The sequence below is a fragment of the Fistularia commersonii genome, chromosome 17 (assembly GCF_037954325.1).
Source record: "Fistularia commersonii isolate RoL2024-O1a breed Wild chromosome 17, RoL_Fcom_v1.0, whole genome shotgun sequence".
Classification (NCBI taxonomy): Eukaryota; Metazoa; Chordata; class Actinopteri; order Syngnathiformes; family Fistulariidae; genus Fistularia; species Fistularia commersonii.
In genome coordinates this window covers 12,439,094-12,457,681 of record NC_141300.1, presented here as the reverse complement: position 1 = coordinate 12,457,681, position 18,588 = coordinate 12,439,094, and the positions used below count along the sequence as shown (strand labels likewise).

The 18,588-nt window shown below is 45.2% G+C and overlaps 2 protein-coding genes across 4 annotated transcripts; both read right to left on the bottom strand.

The window, feature by feature from the left end:
* Positions 1-472: 472 nt before the first annotated feature.
* On the bottom strand, positions 473-2,685 carry LOC147225215 (spexin prohormone 2-like). Its single transcript, XM_086163734.1, has 5 exons — positions 2,578-2,685; positions 1,944-2,015; positions 1,794-1,842; positions 1,314-1,388; positions 473-1,006 (listed from the first exon to the last, which is right to left on the bottom strand). Exons 2-5 carry the CDS (start codon positions 2,010-2,012, stop codon positions 915-917), a joined length of 285 nt encoding a protein of 94 aa, XP_086019860.1. The 5' UTR covers positions 2,013-2,015; positions 2,578-2,685; the 3' UTR covers positions 473-914.
* Positions 2,686-11,863: 9,178 nt separating this feature from the next.
* gal (galanin/GMAP prepropeptide) lies at positions 11,864-16,775 on the bottom strand. 3 transcript variants are annotated; one of them, XM_086163307.1, is made up of 6 exons: positions 16,635-16,775; positions 16,457-16,537; positions 15,616-15,670; positions 13,063-13,149; positions 12,435-12,515; positions 11,864-12,317 (listed from the first exon to the last, which is right to left on the bottom strand). In XM_086163307.1, coding segments are annotated over exons 2-6 (306 nt in total). In that variant the 5' UTR covers positions 16,635-16,775; the 3' UTR covers positions 11,864-12,315. The 3 variants fall into 3 exon arrangements, with proteins under 3 accessions (XP_086019433.1, XP_086019431.1, XP_086019432.1); XM_086163306.1 differs by having other exon boundaries at positions 11,865-12,317; positions 12,444-12,515; positions 16,635-16,773; XM_086163305.1 differs by having other exon boundaries at positions 11,864-12,515.
* Between the last annotated feature and the right edge of the window lie 1,813 nt (positions 16,776-18,588).

The window sequence follows — 18,588 nt, the reverse complement described above, 5'->3', positions numbered from 1 at the left end:
ACCAGGCTTACTGAAATATGGATCCACATTTTTCCCTTTCTTACTTTGTCATGAATGTGTTTGCGACTCTAATCATTTGAAATGGACACTGACAGCTACTTAATTCTTTGCCCTGTGGTTCAAACTCTGACCAAATTCAGTTTAAAGATCTAAGTAGCTTGCTTTGATCTCATTTTATGATTTCTTGCTTTGTATTCGGGATGAACACTGACAACGAGAGATATTATCGTTGAAAGTTTCAGTAAACACGGTTGTAATGTTCAAACTTGAATCCCAGAAGACACAAAAGCATTGCATTTTTAAACGCCATGAGATTTTAATGAGAAAAAGGGTTCTGTATTGCTTTTCTAGAGCTAAAGGTCTAAAATGCGCATGTACTTTTTGTATATTTTGCAATGTCTTGGTGTCTAAGCTCATTTTAAACCTGGGTGGTTATAAGGCAGGTAAAAATCATGAGGTTACATGCTTTTTCTTTATTTCAACCCATTATCTGTGTATAATGTTGGTCCCATGTATAGTCACAAAAACAACATGCCTGGTTTCACAAAAAACACTACCGACACGCCTTTGGATATAGGATACAGTGGGGCTCTTTGCTATCACCACAGATGTTACATACAGAACTCCTGTGTTTGAACAGCTCAAACGATGCTCGCTGATTTTTAAGAGTCTGAAAATTACTTCTTTTTTTTTTCTCTCCACCTGGGGTGATGGTTGATGTGGTTGTGGGATCCTCCATCAGGTCCTCTGCGGTCAGTGACTGCCCTCTGCTGGGCAAAAAGGAGAATATTGACTATCCCTCAAAAATAAGGACCCTTAATCCCCTGCCATAAGAAAACTATGGACAAGGGGTGTCAGGGTGTTTCTGTGTTATTGTGGACGAGTGATCTGCATTTCATAGGCATCGGTGCGTCTCATCTCTCCCGAAGGTAGTGGATGAGGAGTTTCTCCGAGCTCAAGATGTGGCCAGGTTTGCTGAATTCCAGCGACTGCAGCCTCTGGATGCCTGCATGCAATCGTGGACAATTGCTTAACAAAACAAGTAATATGCTCTTGAATTTTTCCAAGTTATACTAGTACACCTACATTGGGCAGTTTCCATGCTGCCCAATGTAGTCGTGTTACCACCTGTGATGTGGAATACAGCCTCCACAATCGCAATTAATGCAATTAACTACATTAAGCGTCCCTGTGTCCTCTCTGTGTGGGTGCAATGTAAATATTGGCATCAGGTGTTCTGATTCTAAACATACTGCCAGGAGAAGACTATCTGAAAGGAACTGGAGTGTGTAATAGTAAAATACGGAGATTACCTTTGAGCACAGTGTACCAGTCCTGCGCACCCTGCTTCAAGCCATGGTCCTCCTCCGACGCAAACCTCCTGCCGTCTGACAGCAGAAAGGGTAGAAGGGTTGTTTTCTCCCAGAATGTTTTCTTTTTTTTTTTTTTTGGCTGAAGTTCTTTGTTTTGATCTTTCATGGTGTTTTTCCCTACATTGCTTTTAATCCTCCCATTTAATTTCACTACCATGTAAGGTTGTTAGACATTACATTACATTGCAGTCATTTTGGCAGACACTTTTATCCAAAGCGACTTAGAAAAAGTTAGGTGATCTATTCTGATTGTTCTGTGTGTTTTTCGTCTTTCTTCTGTATTTTTGTAGATTCTGTCCATCTATATATTTCTTGCAAGTTGAAATAAAGATACTTCAGAGTAGCACCTAATATAAAATAATAACAAATACCATGCAATATAAAAGTGAGCTTGGAGGCTGGTTTGAGGGTTAGACTTACGTTTTCCCTTCAAGTACATCATGGACTGAGGACCCCAGTGGATGTTCAGCTGAGGAGCAGAAGTCGGGGGGAGGGGGGGGGGGGGTAACAATTTGCTTTGTTGCAGGAAAACAATAGTTGTAAAAAATACAAGGAGGCAGTGAGACTTGCCTTCTGTGCACAACAAGTTTCCACACACAAAGAGATGAGCAGGGCGCATATCCAGACTGTGGCTCCCATCCTCTGGAAGAACACCAAATGCCAAGATTGACACTGTAAGTGTAACACAGACACACAGCTGGTGCTGAAATGCACCGTTGGCAGTTCGTACCTTCGGATGCCCGTCAACAAAGCCTTTTCTGTGGTGATAATACTAGTGCCGCTTTAAAAGAAGTACATGCTGAAGTGTTTTCACTTTAACTGCAACTCCTCTCTCTGGAAATTTAAAGTTTAACTTTAAATCTTAGAGTTGAAGCAAAAAGAGAGAAGGCAAAGTTAGAATGTTGAATGTTTGTTGTTACAGATTTTGACCTAAATGCACCAGCAAACAATAATGTTTAACAGTCATAAAAGATAACTAAAACCATCCACCTGTTGTTTTTATCCCGTTTTAAGTTGTTTTAAGTGTTGAATTATAAATGCATTTTATCAGTCGTGCAAAAAAGAAATAGCTGTGTTCAAAAGCATTAAACCAGAAAATATGTCAAACGGCATCTTAATTTTGTTAAAAGGCTAGTAATCAGACATACAGCTCTTAAATGGGACGTGCACCAATACTTGAAAACATGCACGGGATCCTACTCACCGTCTCTGCTGAAGTGAAGAGTTTGGGTCCGATTGGTGCGTTTTCCGCAGACCGGAGACTAACACACCGCTTTTATTTGCCCGCCGAGCCAGGAGCGGTGCGCGGTTCGATCCCAGCGCCCCGTGAGACCTGGCAGGGCTCCTGTTTACTAGAGTCTAAAAAAACAGTTCAAAAACACTGGCTGACGTCACGGCCGCCGTCCGCTCTGCACAACATCAATACCATGGACTGGCTGTGCGATTTCCACAAATATGCCGCATGCCATGTTATCCCCTGCATTAACACTCTTATTTACTTTTCTATTTCATATATTAGCATCTGATTTACATTTCCGAGCTCTTCCAGCAAAGTATCACAAAATAAGGAGCCGGCCCAGCCGCTCAGTGTCCCATCCCCCTGTTGTACCCTTTATTCTAACTGACATCTGGAAAAAGAAATCCAAAACTAGCCAATCGGAATACAAAGTCCAGCCAAAGGAGCTGTTATTATTCCCCGCTTAACCATGTTTTATTTGCTTGATGAACTAAATTGCAAAGTTCGAGATAGAATTTTTATACGTTCCTCTGTCGTTGCTAGAGGTTTGTCATTTTAGTCTTATTTTTGCGGTTTTGCTGCTTTAAACAGGTGCAAGGCCAACATTGCTCACATCGCTCTACAGAATGGAGCTCTGGATTTGTTAGGACGGCAGCTTACCTGGGAGGCCGCGGGCCAGGCGCTGCTTTTATCTGTGGGAAGCTTCTCAAATAATCAAGCTTTCGCAGTGGAAAATGTTGGTTCTTGTTTGTCATCTTCATCCATCCTGCTCTCTCACACCAACTGACTTCCTGTCCTCGTCCCATCCATCCATCCATAAACCTCCTGTCTGGTCTTCTACCCAGATCCCTCCTCTGTCCATGTCTAAATCATCTCAGCCTGACTTTATGTCCACAACATCTGACAAGTTCTGTCTCTCTGATGGACTCCGATCCTGTCCGTCCTTCTCTCTCGCAAACGAGAACCTCCACATCTTCATATCGACAAGCATCCTTTGATATGTTTATGGTCCTTTGAGTCAGTTAACAGCAGATTACGTGTGTGCGTGCGCTTGCGTGTGTAAAATGCACAATTTAGCCATTAGCTATTATTTACGTGGTTTTGAAACATATTTTGCTATACATATATTTCATATACCGTAATTTCCGGACTATTGAGCGCACCTCAATATAAGCCGCACCGGCGAGCCGGTCGCTATCTCGGGCTTCCTCCTGCGCACTAAAACCGTCACTCGTCTTCTTCGGTGTCGGAGTTGAACGCATTCAGAATTTCCTGGTCATTTCATCGGTCCGATGTGTCGAGGATAAATGTTTTAGCGGCGTGAAGCTTGTAAGCGTCCCCCCCCAAAGTCCATATATTAGCCGCATCGTTGTTTACATGAAAAAAGTTGCGGCTTATCGTCCGGAAATTACGGTATATATATATATATACCGATATATAAAATGGTATATATTTTGCTTCTGAGGATTAAAATGAATGAATAAATTCTGCATAATATTCCCAAACTCAGCATGACTATTGATTTAGGGTTCATATATATGTGCTTGAGTTTGGGAATATGTGTGTGTGTGTGTGTGTACCTATATTTATATATATATATATTTGGGTAGATATTTACTTTAAAAATGTTATTAAAGCTGCCACACCGAGTCATAACACACTTGAATGATTTCATATTCATTGTTCGGCATCGGCTGGTGGCTGAAGGTTCCTGTTTTCACGGTCTTCATCGTGACCAGTGTGATGTGGCCACGGCATTGCTTTCATGCTTCCTTTTTATGTGTTGTTGTATTTGGGACATTGTGTTGAGAATCAGAGTGTGACACTGTCCAGCCTGCTCCAGATGCTCGTCCTGGGCATAGCACTCCACTGCGGCAGGAGTTATTAGCAACACTGGCCACCTCGATGCACAAATATATCTTCTGATGAACACATTGATTGTCACGCCCTGGAGCACAAAGGCATTTAGAAGTCTCTCAGAAAACCATAGATTTTTCCCCATATTTTCTCCAAGCCAATTGTGACTCCACTGTCTGCAGGTTTAAACTCCCCCTCCTGAAAGCTGTAGGTTCTCATGCATGAAGCTGGTTTCTTTTTTACCGCCGGAAACGACATAAAGCTACTTTAGCATGATTAGAAGTGGTCTGCCAGTTTGCCATGTGCTGTTTTTGATAAAGACTGAAGGGCAGATGGCTTATTGATAATCGTTCAATGGCTTTCCCTTTAGCTCTGGATTAAAAATTTCTGTCTGAATTACTCATGACTTCATCAAGGTCCTATCTCCACTGATTGGCAACAAATGTGACTATTTTTGCATGTTTGGGCCAGAGTTTTATTTCCCATTTCACCCTTTAAGGTTTCTAGATTCAAGTTTTGCTCATAATTTACTGTCCAATGAGTCTCCGTGCAAACAAGGAGGTCCATTCTGCAGAGAGCCGCTCACTCATCTCCCGTCTGCAAGGAGTGTCGAGTACCTCAGGGGTTCTGAAGTTACCCGTTGAGCTGCATTCGAGAATAGGGTTCATCGGGTTCTGTTAGCTTTGAAGAACCTGGTGTTTCTTGCAAAATCTCAGAACCTAAGGGTATTTTGTAAATGTTAGTTTACGAACACCATTAATGTTCCTGCAAATGAACACGGGAGGCCTTGTTTGGTTCGATACGTCGTCATCTTCATCATCTCGTTCAGCACCTCCCGTCATCCCTTTCGCATGGTGCAAAGACAACAGTGGACCAAAACAAACACGTTAACCTACACAGATGTTGTAGGTGTGTTTCTTTGAGCTCATCAGCCATACCACGTGTGTTTAGAGTCTATATGAGTCAGTAGGCTGATCAATGATAGTTAGAGCAGCTGTCCCTCCACCTACAGCTACTACAAAACAGAGCCGGCCTGTCGACCAGCCTCCTACCTGCTTTGAGCTACTCGTTTTCTTTCACTTTATATTATAACTAACTGATGCTTTCATACAGAGGTGTGCAAATTTTTGATAAGAGGATGTCAGGGGACCCGCGGCGAAAGACGTGTCCGGGCGTGATTTTGTTTAATGCAGTCGATCTGCAGATGCTGAATGAGGAAAAATCCTTAGAGGTGGAGGTTTGCTGTGGAATGGAGAGGAATGAAGGTTAGTCGCAGAAAGACAGAATATATGTTTGTGAATGAAAGGAACCCAAGAGGAACAGTGATGCTAAAGGGAGTGGAGATCAAGAAGTTGGAGGATTTCTAGTTCTTCACGCAGCTCAAGCATTTGTTGTCGCAGCCCTTTGTCGTGCCGAACTTTGACATCTCCTGCTTTCCCTGTGACAATCTTTTGCATGCAGATGAGCGGGACGCGCCCTAAAAGAGTCGCAATTCTGACAGCCTTAATGATAATCGAAAGAAGAAACCTGGCAATGAACATTTAACACAAAGATTTTGCTTCGGATGAAGCCTATGACGGTGCTATGAATTGTGTCCGTGGAGAAAATTTGAGCAATTATCCCGTCCTTGCAGCCACAAAGCCTGTCTGAGGAACACATCGGAGACTGCCGGGAAACATCATGGCTCCTCTATGAGTGATTTCCAGTTAGAGTGCCGTCGAACCAGACCTGCTAAGTGTGGCTCTCGCCGACTGGGCTGAAATGACAATTACAAACAATCAATGGCACTCGCCGCGCTCCCCATGCCTTACTGTCTGTACCTGCTCCGACAGCCTGCAGCAATCCATAGTTTCTCAGCGGCCACAGACTGGATGGGCCTGTCAGTTAGCTGCGAGCCTCCCTTTACCATCCCACAACTACCCTCAAATTCATATATTTCTAAATATGTTAATAATTGGGATTCTCCCGTATTGCCTTCTGATGCACCCAGGTGGAGCATCCACAGCTGCTGCACATCACCCCGCCCGCAAAACACGGACAGTAACTGGAAGAGGAAAACACATTTACATGTCATTGCAAACCCAGAGGGTCAGTTGCATTTTTGTTTGGTTATTTTAATGCATTCAGGCAAGGATCGGGTGGGTTTTGGGTTTTGTGGAGTTGGCGCTGTGCTGCCGGTCCGGATTACGATTCACGTGAATTAATAGCACTTGCAGTTTGAGGCACTGGGATTTGGTGCAGAGGCAGGTTTCCTTGACTTGCACACATTTAAAAAGCAGCAATTACATATTTTTGCGTGATTTAAAGCCTAAATGGAATACATTTTACGTGTTGGTAATCCCAGAGACAAGGGTACATCTGTCAGTTCTGATAGACACCTGAATCTGTGTTTTTCAGCATTTCTTTGGGCAAACTTTAATGTACAAGTCTACACTTAAAAGATGCACATTCTTCAAACCCTTTTAGAATCTGTCATTAGAGAAATGAAGTCTTGAGATATATAAAGATTAGTCATTGTTGTAACTTGTCTCAGGCTGATGGTTGGATGTTCTGGCTCTGGCTTCAATCATGGGAAAGACTGTCTACCTGTCCTGGAGGAATATGTGTGATTGATGGGGTTCCAGGATCATTTTGACATGTTTTCCTACCAAGCTGGCGTTCTCCAAAACATCTAACAAAGAAGGGGGTTCATTCATCAGAACTCTCTCTGAGCACACCTTTTCTCTTGCGTTCATATTATGTGGCGCAAAACCGTTTCCAAAAGAATGCATAACTTAACACATGCTGTCTTCACCCCCTGTGGCAGCCACTCCCAACTGAAGTGGGGTGTAGAGGTCCTGGGTGGACAACACAAGGATCTGCTCATCTGCAAGATGCTCCTCAGAAGACCTAGGTTTTAGTCTTCAAGTAACTGGACGTTGTATTTTGAACACCCTCCAGGTAGAAACAGCTGAGCTGACATGTCCATCCCCTTCTGATCTTCTTCTTCTTCTTTCGGCTTTTCCCATCAGGAGTCGTCACAGCAAATCAACTTTCTCCATCTAACTCTATTCTCGGTATCCTCCTCTCTCACACCAACTACCTTCATATCCTATCTCACTACGTCAATAAATAAATAAATAAACATACAACCCTCCTCCCTTTTCAGCTTCCACCACTCTATCATCTGCTCTGCCTTCGTCCTCTTGATCATCCTTGTCACCAGAGTCATCCTACAAACCACCATCCTATGCTGTCGGGCTAAACTCTCACCTACGACTACTTTGCAGTCACTGATCTCTTTCAGGTTACCTCATCTATACAAGATGTAGTCTACCTACATGCTCCTACCTCCGCTCTTATAAGTTACCCTATGTTCCTGTTTTTTCTGGAAAAAGGTGTTCACTACAGCCATTTCCATCCTTTTTGCAAAATCTGTCCCTCTGCATTCCTATCCTGTGTCCCAAATCTGCCCATCACTTCTTCATCCCCTCTATTGTCTTCACCAACATGTCCATTGAAGTCTGCACCAATGACCACTCTCTCATTTCTGTGGATATTCTGCATCACTTCATCTAACTGGCGTAGCCACTAACAACATTGAGCATCACACCTTCAGTTTCTAGTTTCAGACTCATAAGTCTATCTGACATCCTTTTCACCTCCAGAGCGTTCCTAACAAACTCCTCCAAGATAACTCCTACTCCATTTCTCTTCTTCTCAGAACCATGATACTACAACTTAAATCCTGCTCCTAAGCTTCTAGCCTTACTACCTTTCCACCTGGTCTCCTGGACACACAGTATGTCCACCTTCCTTCTCTGCATCATGTCGACCAACTCTCTACCTTTTCCTGTCATAGTCCCAATATTCAAAGTCCCTACTCTCATTCCCAGACTCTTTCCTTTCCACTTCTGTCTCTGCTTCCGAACACGCCTTCCTCCTCTCTTTCTTTGACCTACAGTAACCCGGTGTCCATTGGTACCCTGTAGGTCATCTATACCAACGGTGGTCGTTGTTAACCCGAGCCTCGACTAGTCCGGTATGATCTGGTTATTATTGTTCGCATGTTTGGTTTTGCCCTTTCTGACACAACCCTCTGCGTTTCTCCGGGCTTGGGACCAGCTCAGGGGGACACTGCTCTGTGTCCTCCACGAGGTTGGCTCGTGGAGACACCGGCCAGTGCCGTCCTGAGGCTGCATTGTCCTCTTTTTCTGATAGACAGTGATTTTTTTCAGACAGTGATGTAAAGTTCGTCACAGAACCTTTGTAAGAATTGCAAAATCCGCAAAGCCACTCCGTGCGGGCGTCGGCACCTTGGACTTACAGGCCGGGCGACGTGAGCTACGACTGGAGCAGGTCCATCTGGAAACAGTCGATGGCCCCGTGGGGTGCAGACACACACCTACGGGTTCATATCCACGTAGGTCAGTCTAAAAGAGGACACACCTGTTGCAAACAGCATCAGCGGACGCTGTGAATAGCACGCAGCGCGATGTGTCGTGTCACCGGCATCGCGCCGTAGGGCGTGCGTTCATTGTTCAGCCAAGGTGCAGCGGCGTGGGCCGTAGTATCTGTGGCCTGGGTGGATGGGAAACAGGAAACCAGCACGTATTGGTTTTTAAGTCTGCACACTGACCCACGACAACAAGCCGATGCTATTTGTCGCAGAATGGGCGTCGTGTGAATTGACACGTCTCTGAATTTCGTTCACGGTTCCCACAGGCGGGACTACGTGCTAGTGGAACCTAAACACCAAGAACTATGCTGCAGGGGTGTCAATCTAAATCAAAATCAATGAAAACCTCATTTTATTTATTTTGCTTCTTCGTCATTCCTTGTGTAAGCGCCATCTCTTCGGGAGCTGCTTTTATGTTCTTCAGTTAAACAGCATGAGTCCTTTGCCGTGAACCTCCGGGAAGTTCCCGGTCGCCTCTCAGCTGGCAGTAACAGCAATGTAGCTCAATGGCGCCGGCTGGTCAAAGACCGTTTTAATGACCATCTGCGCAGCATCCGGGTACCTTCAGGTGTCTGAGAGGGGATTATGTAAACTATGTTTCTACTGCATCGCCACCTGTTCAATGCAATGCATGTTTAGTAATATAAACAAGAACTGAATGAAATTCAATGCTTTTACTTTGCCTCCTGTGAGAAGATTGGTATTGGCAGAATCTTTGTCAAGTTAAACCTGCTGCGTTGATAGTGTTCAAACCTTTGGTAGGACACCTGTAGGTGAGATGGGTCCACCACTCCTGCCTCAGTGGGATGATGGTGCAAATATGGAACCAACGAAGCCCCGGTCAAGCCCGGGTCTCTGCAGGGAATCGGGGCGCCTGCGTGTCCCTCTCGGGAGTGCAGTCCTTTGGGGCGGCGACTTCCCCATGAACATCAGTCCAGTCGCGTTCAGCTGACCGAGGCTCAGATTTGACATTTCCAACTGCATCTGTGAAGACCATGCTGTGGACAGAACCTCCAGATGATACCCATGCCGTCCTACATACACCTGGTTTCCCAGGTCTTTGCAATAACGTTGTAAACAGTCGGCACATTTCATGTCTTCTTCATCGTTTTGCTGTAAAGCATCATATAGAAAGGCCGCTAACTGTTTTTTTTCCGGCTGATAAATGAAATATGAAACCTCTGTGTAGTATTCAAACCTCAGCTGGAGTTGGATATCGATGTCGCCGTGTCCAGACACGTGTCGCTCAATCCTTATGTTTTTATCCCAACGGCACCTGGAGAAATCACCTGTTGAGAATTGTCACTTAATCACGATTGAAGTCAACCATCATTTCTAAATACTAATTATAATCATGCAGAGCTGACTGATGGGGCATAACTTGTGAAACTTGAAACATCTGTAGACCTGGAACTGAATGCTCCGATTAAGATGTTTTCTGCTCAGGTCTTCTTGATTGCAAGGTTGAATGCAAAGTTGGATTCCAGCGTCCGGGTTCAGGTCGGCTTGTCGTATCTCTGTAATCTAACAGTAGGACCATTTTCTCACTGACCTGTGATTCTTATCTTATTTTAGCTGCCTCTATCGGCAGCTCTGAGGCCTGACTCCAGGGTCAACCAACCCCGTTACTGTAAGCTTTGACGTTGGTCTGCATCCTTGGCGTTGTATTACCGACCTCTTCAAAGCAACCAAGAAGCTCTGAATTTACTTCAACTTGCAAATACTAAAAAGGCCCAACTTCAAAAATTTCCCTTTGTGACATCACTTTACAAACTGTCTCCTCTCTCTCGCATCCGATCTTATCAGGAAACCATCCATATTAATTTAATCATTTTAGCTAATAATTCTAACCAGGGAAACTGGGTGTCCAGACAGAATTCATCCAGTAGAAATCTTAACCTTGAAATGACTAGATTTGACCCCTCTGCCTTTTTTTTTTAGAGTAAATTGTTTCCTAAAGTACAGTTATAACGACAGTGGTAATTCTCTCTCTGACAGGGAGACAATGACACATCTGACCACTGAGTGGGAGCAAAGCGCCATGAGAGAAATCCAGCATGTCCTCTATTGGAGCCTGATTCCAGACCAGGTTAGCGTCTCTAACATCACCAGTTTTTCACCAAGAAGCAGAAAGTAACTTCAAAATGTTCCTCACACACAAATAAGTCACTGTATTTCAGCATCTGAATGCAGTGCTTGCAGGGGATTGGAAACCTTAAGCGCATTGATACATTTTCTACACGTGAGTGAATAGATGATCCCAAAGCATCTGCTGCGGATTTATCCAGCTGTTGAATCACAGCTGCACCCAGCAATGGATCACTTTTGGAGGCGGTATTGAGTAATTAGATGAGGCGGGTTTTATGACCGTATTTAGACTGTTATGTTAATTAAAAGCACTTCCTGCCTGTTTTGAGGAGACGAGTCAGACGTATAAGATCAATAACGGTCGAGATGTGAAATATATTAGCTCTGGCCTCAGTTAAAGCTTCCATCTCACAGCGAGTAGGTAATAAATGTCCGGATGTGTGAATGGTGTGTCTCTGTATGCGGCCCTGTGATCGACCGGTCCGGGACGAACCCCCCGGGACAAAACCCGGCCCCGCCGCGACCCTGACAGCAGGGTAAGCGGCGTCGACGAATGAATGTATCTGTTATCTTGTTTCATTGATGTGATTTAATCTGATAAGACTCATATCGAGCGTTCTTGCCGTGACTGTGGAGAAAACCTTCCTTTGGTGGGACCGGAAGAGGAGGACATCTTGGGTTTTCCTAAAATCCAAGAGGTCCTGATGTCGGTCCGACTCTGAAACACCATCTGCAGGCCGTAGCTTGTTAGATATAACGTTCTCTAAGATCCTATTGGTCCTTTACCAGCGTTAGCATGCTGCAGAAGGAAAGCGAATACAGTGGTCGATAGAAAAACCAAGGATCGACACTAGAAATAATCAAACGATGGACCTCGGAGCCCAGTAAGCGGGTTTATCATCACAGAACATTTATTTATTTCCATCAGAACACGATGAACCACGAAGTGACACGTGAATTCAGGATGTGGATCCGGTGCCATTTTAAGTCTTTATTTCATTCAACTCTCTGAGATCACACGAGGAACGCGTTGTTAGATAGGAGAAAGACCCCCGAACCCGCCGCCCGCACCCGCGTCTTAGCAACCTACAGCCAACGCCATCGTATTTACACGGACACAGAAGATGTTCTGATATTTGTACCGAGGTCGGCGTCGGTTCTGTACCGATCCAGCGTGGCGGTTGGTGCAGCAAAGGGGGTCGGGGGGGAGGGGGGGGTCGGCGGTCAGGGGGTCGGGGGGTCGGCGTGGGGTGGCAGACAGGCTAAGGGTTGGCCAGCTCCTCTGACGTCACAGAGGGAGACAGGCTGTCCAAGGCGCCCAACTCTGCAACAACACACGCACACAAATATGGGTTTTTAAAAAGTCGAACAGCGGCTAAATCTGTTTGCGTATTTAGCTGCGGTTGTAAATGGTGACGGCAGTACGTGGATGAAGACGTACAAACGTCACCTTTGAGTTTGAGGTAGGACAGGAAGTCGATGACGGTGTGGATGATGTCCTCGTCTGCTATCCTTTGGGTGCCTGTACACAAAACACAAAAATAGTCCTTCTCTTCTTCATGTCCTCCTTCCGTCAATGCATAGACCTCCAACCTCAGCATCCTTCTACCCGGATCTTCACCATCACCTTCTCCGTCCAGGTCCAAACAATCTCAGTCTGGCTTCATCTCTAGAAAATCTAACATGTACTGTCCCTCTGATGGCTCCTTCCTGATCCTGTCCAAGAGACCTCCACATCTTCATCTCTGCTGCCTCCAGCTCTGCTTCCTGTCTTCTCAGGAACCCAGACATCATGGCTGCTCTCACCTCAGTCTTCCCCACCGTTGCTTTCAGCTTTTTTTTTTTCCCTCCGACCGCTCCAACCCGCTTGTTCCTCCACCTTTTCTCCAACCTCCACTATTTCTTGCAGCTGACTTCCACACCTCCACCTCCCCAGATGTCCCTCCACCCGCTCTCACTACAGATCACATCTGCAAACGTCGCACTCCCTGGCAGGGATTTCAAATCCGCTCCCGTCACAGTAGAAGGAGACGGATAAGCTGGAAGTCCATTGCTGCAGAAACACCGACCTGGTCTGAACTCGTCCTCCTGGCCCAGGTCTCTCTTGCCGGCCAGACCCGGCTTGTCGCCGAGCGTCCGGTGCCCGTCGATGCCATCTGATGAGAAATCATACAAACCACTTATGCGTCAAAGCTGCGACTCGCTCCGCTGGCTGCATCCCCTCAGGTCTCTCCCAAGTCGGCTGATTCTTTTTCCGCAGAAGTCAATCTGTGGGTTTTTACAGCCACTCAGACGCTAACTGAGTGTTATGTCATAAAATTGTGCCTCCGAGCATGAGCTGCGGAGTTAAAACAAGTTACACACATCTAGATATTGGCTCTGGAAGCACACACATGTCCCCCCGCCTGCACTCAGGCGGCGACTTTTATCATGGTGGTTTGTTCGTAATTGTTTGGTTCCTTTTGTCTTTTTTTTTTTATCAATTGTTATTTTTATTATTCCAAACGCGTACGGACCACCTGCAGGGCTTGGCTCGCGGAATTGCAAATTTGAAAGAAAAAAATGTGAGAAGCAGGTTTTAAACACAGTAAAACACAGATTAAATATGGAATAAGCACAAATGATTGACAAGCGGTGTCAGTTGCTCAGCCACCAACGGGGGGGGGGGGGGGGGGTAGGTAATGTCCTCAGCCGGAGGTCAAAGTTCACATGCAGCCCGCCGTTCACCAACAGGACTTTAGCATCCTGCTTCTCAGGTACGGTTGCCATAACAGCGTAACGTGTTTCGTCCCTTTAAATTGTCACAGAGGCAAGCGGTTCTTCACCATGACCCGTGTAAACATTGCAGTGTGTGTGTGTGTGTGTCACCGTTCACCCACTCATATCAACTACTTCACCTCTCCCTACTTTTTAAGAGTTTAAGCGTTAATTGTCTTTCAATTAATCCACTCGTCAAACGTGCACTCGAGCGGCTAACCCCTGCACTGTCTGCGCCGCTGCCTGGGTGCGTCAAGGATATGGCAAAAAATGATAAACTAAATTAATTCCCCGGAACTTCCCATCTTAGCATCGCAGCACGAGTACAATTAAATGGAATGTGTCTCTGCCCTGCAGAGCGCTGGACGTCCACGGCACCATCAGTCACAGAAACAGTCGGAACTGTTTTATCGCTCCGATTGTTTAATCGGTTTATTGTTTATTATGCGTTACATTATTTGTGTTTGTGTGTGTGTGTGTGTATGTGTGTGTATGTGTGTGTTCTCTATTAAAGAGAGGAGAAACCGCAGGCAGCGGGTAATCAGAAAACTGTTGTGCCTCTGGTGACTCTGTGTGTGTGTGTGTATGTGTGTGTGTGTGTGTGTGTGTGTGTGAGAGAGAGAGAGAACTATGACAGCCGTTAGCTGTTATTATATTGTTATTAGAGATCGCTGAGACGTACTGTGTGGTTATTTTATGTGCTGGCGGGGTTTTAATGCTCCGTGAGCAAAAGGAAGAGTTTCTGAAGCTCTGGATTTGAATTTTGCATCACACCCTCTGATTTTCTGGGATGTTCTAGAACGAATACGACGCCCCCACGTCCTTATGAGTAAAGAATACGAAGATAATGTTAATAATAATAATCAAACACGATTTCCAGAAAGTGTTTTCCTGTCTGCAGCCCCGAGGTGTATTCAAAGGGAGCTGGACATCCCGGCTCCCGCTACAACCAAAAACGGTTTCACATACAAGACGCCATGTGAGGATGCGTAAGCGCAGATGCAGAGACGGAGGCGATGGGGAGGTGACGGAGGGATGAATGGACAGACGGACGGACATGATCCTGGAAGCGGCGCAAGCAGCTGGATGTTTGAGCGGAGCAATTCCCGGCCCAGCGCCAACGCCCTGCAGCGGCCGCGGGTTTCTATCTTACATTGAGTGACCAGCTCGTCTCTGCCTCTGGCACTGGGTGAATCCTTTATCTGAATTAGGTGATCAATACGACCTGAAACACAGGATGAGGCAGGAGCAACCTTTTACCTAGGCTTCACACACACACACACACACACACACACACTCACACTAACACGCAGAGTTCCAGGGTTCTGAGAACCCCGTGCCCCGCACACTGGCGAGCAGGACGGCGGCAAAGAAGATGAGCCCGGAGTTCAGACTGGACGAATAGGGATGTTGTTTAAAAGTACCAAGAAGAGGAGCACATCTTTTAACTGCGTTTTCAGGCTCGGCTTTTTTTCCGAGCTCGTCAAATCCCGCATCTTTAGATGTTTGGCGGGTGTCGGCCGGGGTCGCCAGCTTTGGCCGATGACCAGGAGAGCGAGGCGTTCAATGCCGTCGTTATTACCAGTGCTTTTTGTGTGTAGAAGGTGTGTTTTCTTTACACTTCTTTATATAGATTGGTTATTCGTGTGTGTGTGTGTGTGTTTTTGAACTTTCCTCTCCTCGCACGACTGATTCTTACAGTGTGAGATTGATCTGTGTTCGATTGATCACATACTACCTGCATAAACTAACCTTTTCAAGTCAATGGGTTGCATCCAGACGTGTGGATGCGGCTAATTCCTGTGTGTGTGTGTGTGTGTGTGTGTGTGTGTGTGTGTGTGTGTGTGCGTGCACTTAGCACTCACGGGGACCAAGCAGATATCCAGCGCTGTTGAGGGTCCAGCCTCGCTTCTCCTTCGCCTGCAGGAGGAGAGACACTGGTTTCTCCTTGTTTGCAACAGCATCACTTTGATGTTCAAGATATTACTGGTGTATTTGCACTTTTACTTCTTTACTTCTTTTCCAAGGTGGTTTGCCAGGTTACTCTGTACACAATAAAACTAAATATAATGAGCAAAATTGAGAAAATAATGAAAAAGAAGAAATACAGATCTGAGATCTAGAGCGTTGGCTATTATTATTCAGATGGTGTTGATTTGTGTAAAAACCACAGACAGGACAATGTTGATAAAGTGTGTAACTTGCGTACTTTGTAATGAAAACATTATTATACTTATAAATATTATATTTTTATATTGTGTTTATTATATTTCACTATGTTCATTTATTTCACATATTACATTATATTATATTATATTATATTATATTATATTATATTATATTATATACAAGCCTGCAATACAACTAACTGTCCCCGCTCAATTCCAGGTAAAAAAATAAAAGATAAAATTCACTGCACCCCAACCCACGCACATATAATTCCCAGCAACCCAAAAATCACACAGAAAACAAGAATCAACAAACACCCCAAAATTCATGACTCATTATGTTATATTATACTATAATATATTATCAATTGCAGGCTTTTTAAAATTCATTCATGCATTCATGTGCAATGACATTTTCACTCCAAAGTATAAAATGATTATTATCATTAGAAGTAGCAGCAGTAGTAATAGTAGTAGTAGTTATAGTAGTAGTAGCATTAGTGGAAGTTGCAGGAGTTCCCTCCCCGGTTGTTCTTACCGCGATGACCAAGCCGATGGTCTCGGAAAGAGCCGCACTAAAGATGAGCGACGCGCAAAACAGCCAGAAGCACCTCTGCATCTGCAGGAGCGGAGGGAGAGCGGGAGTCAGGGAGGACGAGGTGCGGGAAGCCTCTCCGGAGGTGGGAGAAGTTCTCAGGGGGAGAAGAGCGCCTTACCTCGGGGACGTGTCCGGATCTCCGTGCGCTCGGCGGCTCGGTTCTCTCCGTGCAAGGCAGCGGGTGCGGCGGGTCGGAGGAGGTGGAACGGGTGGAGCCGGGATTCCGTGGACTTTTATGGCCCCGGCGCCTCCAGCCCGGCGGCGGGCCGCGCGTCAGCAGCCCCCCTGCAGGGCGGGATGGGCAGGTCACGAACGTAGAACCCCGGCCACATCCCATAATGTCACGCAACACAATCGGTTTAGTGCGGGAGAAGCGTGGAGGAGGTGCGGCGGAGGCGTTACTCCATCACTTTCTTCACTCTTTCAATCTCCACCTCCTTCAGTGCTGCTTGGCTGCGTGCACGGCACCAGCCTGGAATATAGAAATTAGTGTTTTATTTAATTTATATGTATAAATTGGGAATTTGGTAAAACTACACTGATGGCTTTTGTGATGTCACACATTTATTGCCCTTTTATAACCAGTGACTTGTGGTCAGGAGAGGCAGGTGAGACTCTGCCTCACTTGACATGAAAAAAGGAACAATAACATAAGATTAATATTACCATTTTTCCACTGATCTGATTCATTATTGTATTTTCAGTATCATTTCAATCATTTTAAATGTTCTCAGGAACAATTTGCTGAATTCGCACATTTTCCGATCAAATGTAAGCCAAGGTGCGGCGGCCGAGCTCACCTCTGCATCCTCACAAACTGGGCTGCATGGTGCGTGATCATTTGTTTCTCAGTATGTTGCCAGTAGAATGTTTGTAGAAAGATTTATGTTATCACATACACCACCACCTTCTCCAAGTTGTGTAATGTCTTTAGTGTGAGTGTGCGATGCAGTTATTCACACTGTTCGGAAAATAAACTGTGGTGAAAAGTCATGAGGTGAGGCAGACAATTCTGTGCCTCACCTGAAGAGGGTGCATGTGAGTGACTGTTGTCCCTCTTAAACCAATGTAGGATAAATAAGATACAAAGTAACAGCTTTTCGTGGAGAAGTATATGCGTGTCGACTTCATACAGAAATAAAGAGAAGACCACAAATTGTTTTCAGTTTTAAAAATGAATGAGATCAGACTCTTGTGTATAAGAAACTCTTTCGAGTTCTTAAGATTGTAAAAATTGTTCCAAAGGCAGTCAGTTTCTCACCGGCCATAAACCTCACAACACGCCACTGTTTGTAACTAATGGATAAACAGCTCGTGTGGTGAAGAAGGAGTCGCACAATGAAAGAAGACAAGTTATTACTTTGTAATAACAATGGTTTTCATCCCCCGCGCTGCTCCCGGCACACTCTCGTTCATGTAGATCCTGATTAAGCTTTGTTTATTGGACCTTAACCAGATCATGATTGGACCATCTCCTGGATATTGCGTTCGGCCTCGCCGAGGCCTGGAGGTCCTTCAGAAGCTTGTCTCGGGATGCAGCGTTCCGGAAAGCTTCTCTTCTTGGTTCATCCGGCGGCGCGTTCGAGATTTGCATAAACCGCCATGACGGGGGAATGAGAGGATGAATGGTTGTCGATATGACACATGAATGAGAGGGTGAATTTTTTTCCGACTTCACGATATGCAAACGAGTGGCTACCTGGTTGCATGCCTCTGTTGTGAGTGGATGAGAGGATGAATGTATTTTTGAATCTATATGTTGCGCGAATGAGAGGGGGATTTTTTTTCCGCCTTTACATGGTATGTAAATGAGAGGGTGAATAATTGTTGATAATATACGTGAATGAGAGGGTGAATGTTCTTTTGCATCTATAAGGTGAGTGAATGAGGGGGCGAATGGTTGTAAGTCTAGAGGTGATGAGTAAATGAAAGGGTGAATATATGATAAGTGAATGAAAGGGTGAATGTTTTCTGCCTCTATATGGGATGTAAACAATAGAGGAAAATGGTCGTCTATGCGATACACGAATGAGAGTGGTTCTTTATATGATGAGAGGGTGAATTGTTCATTG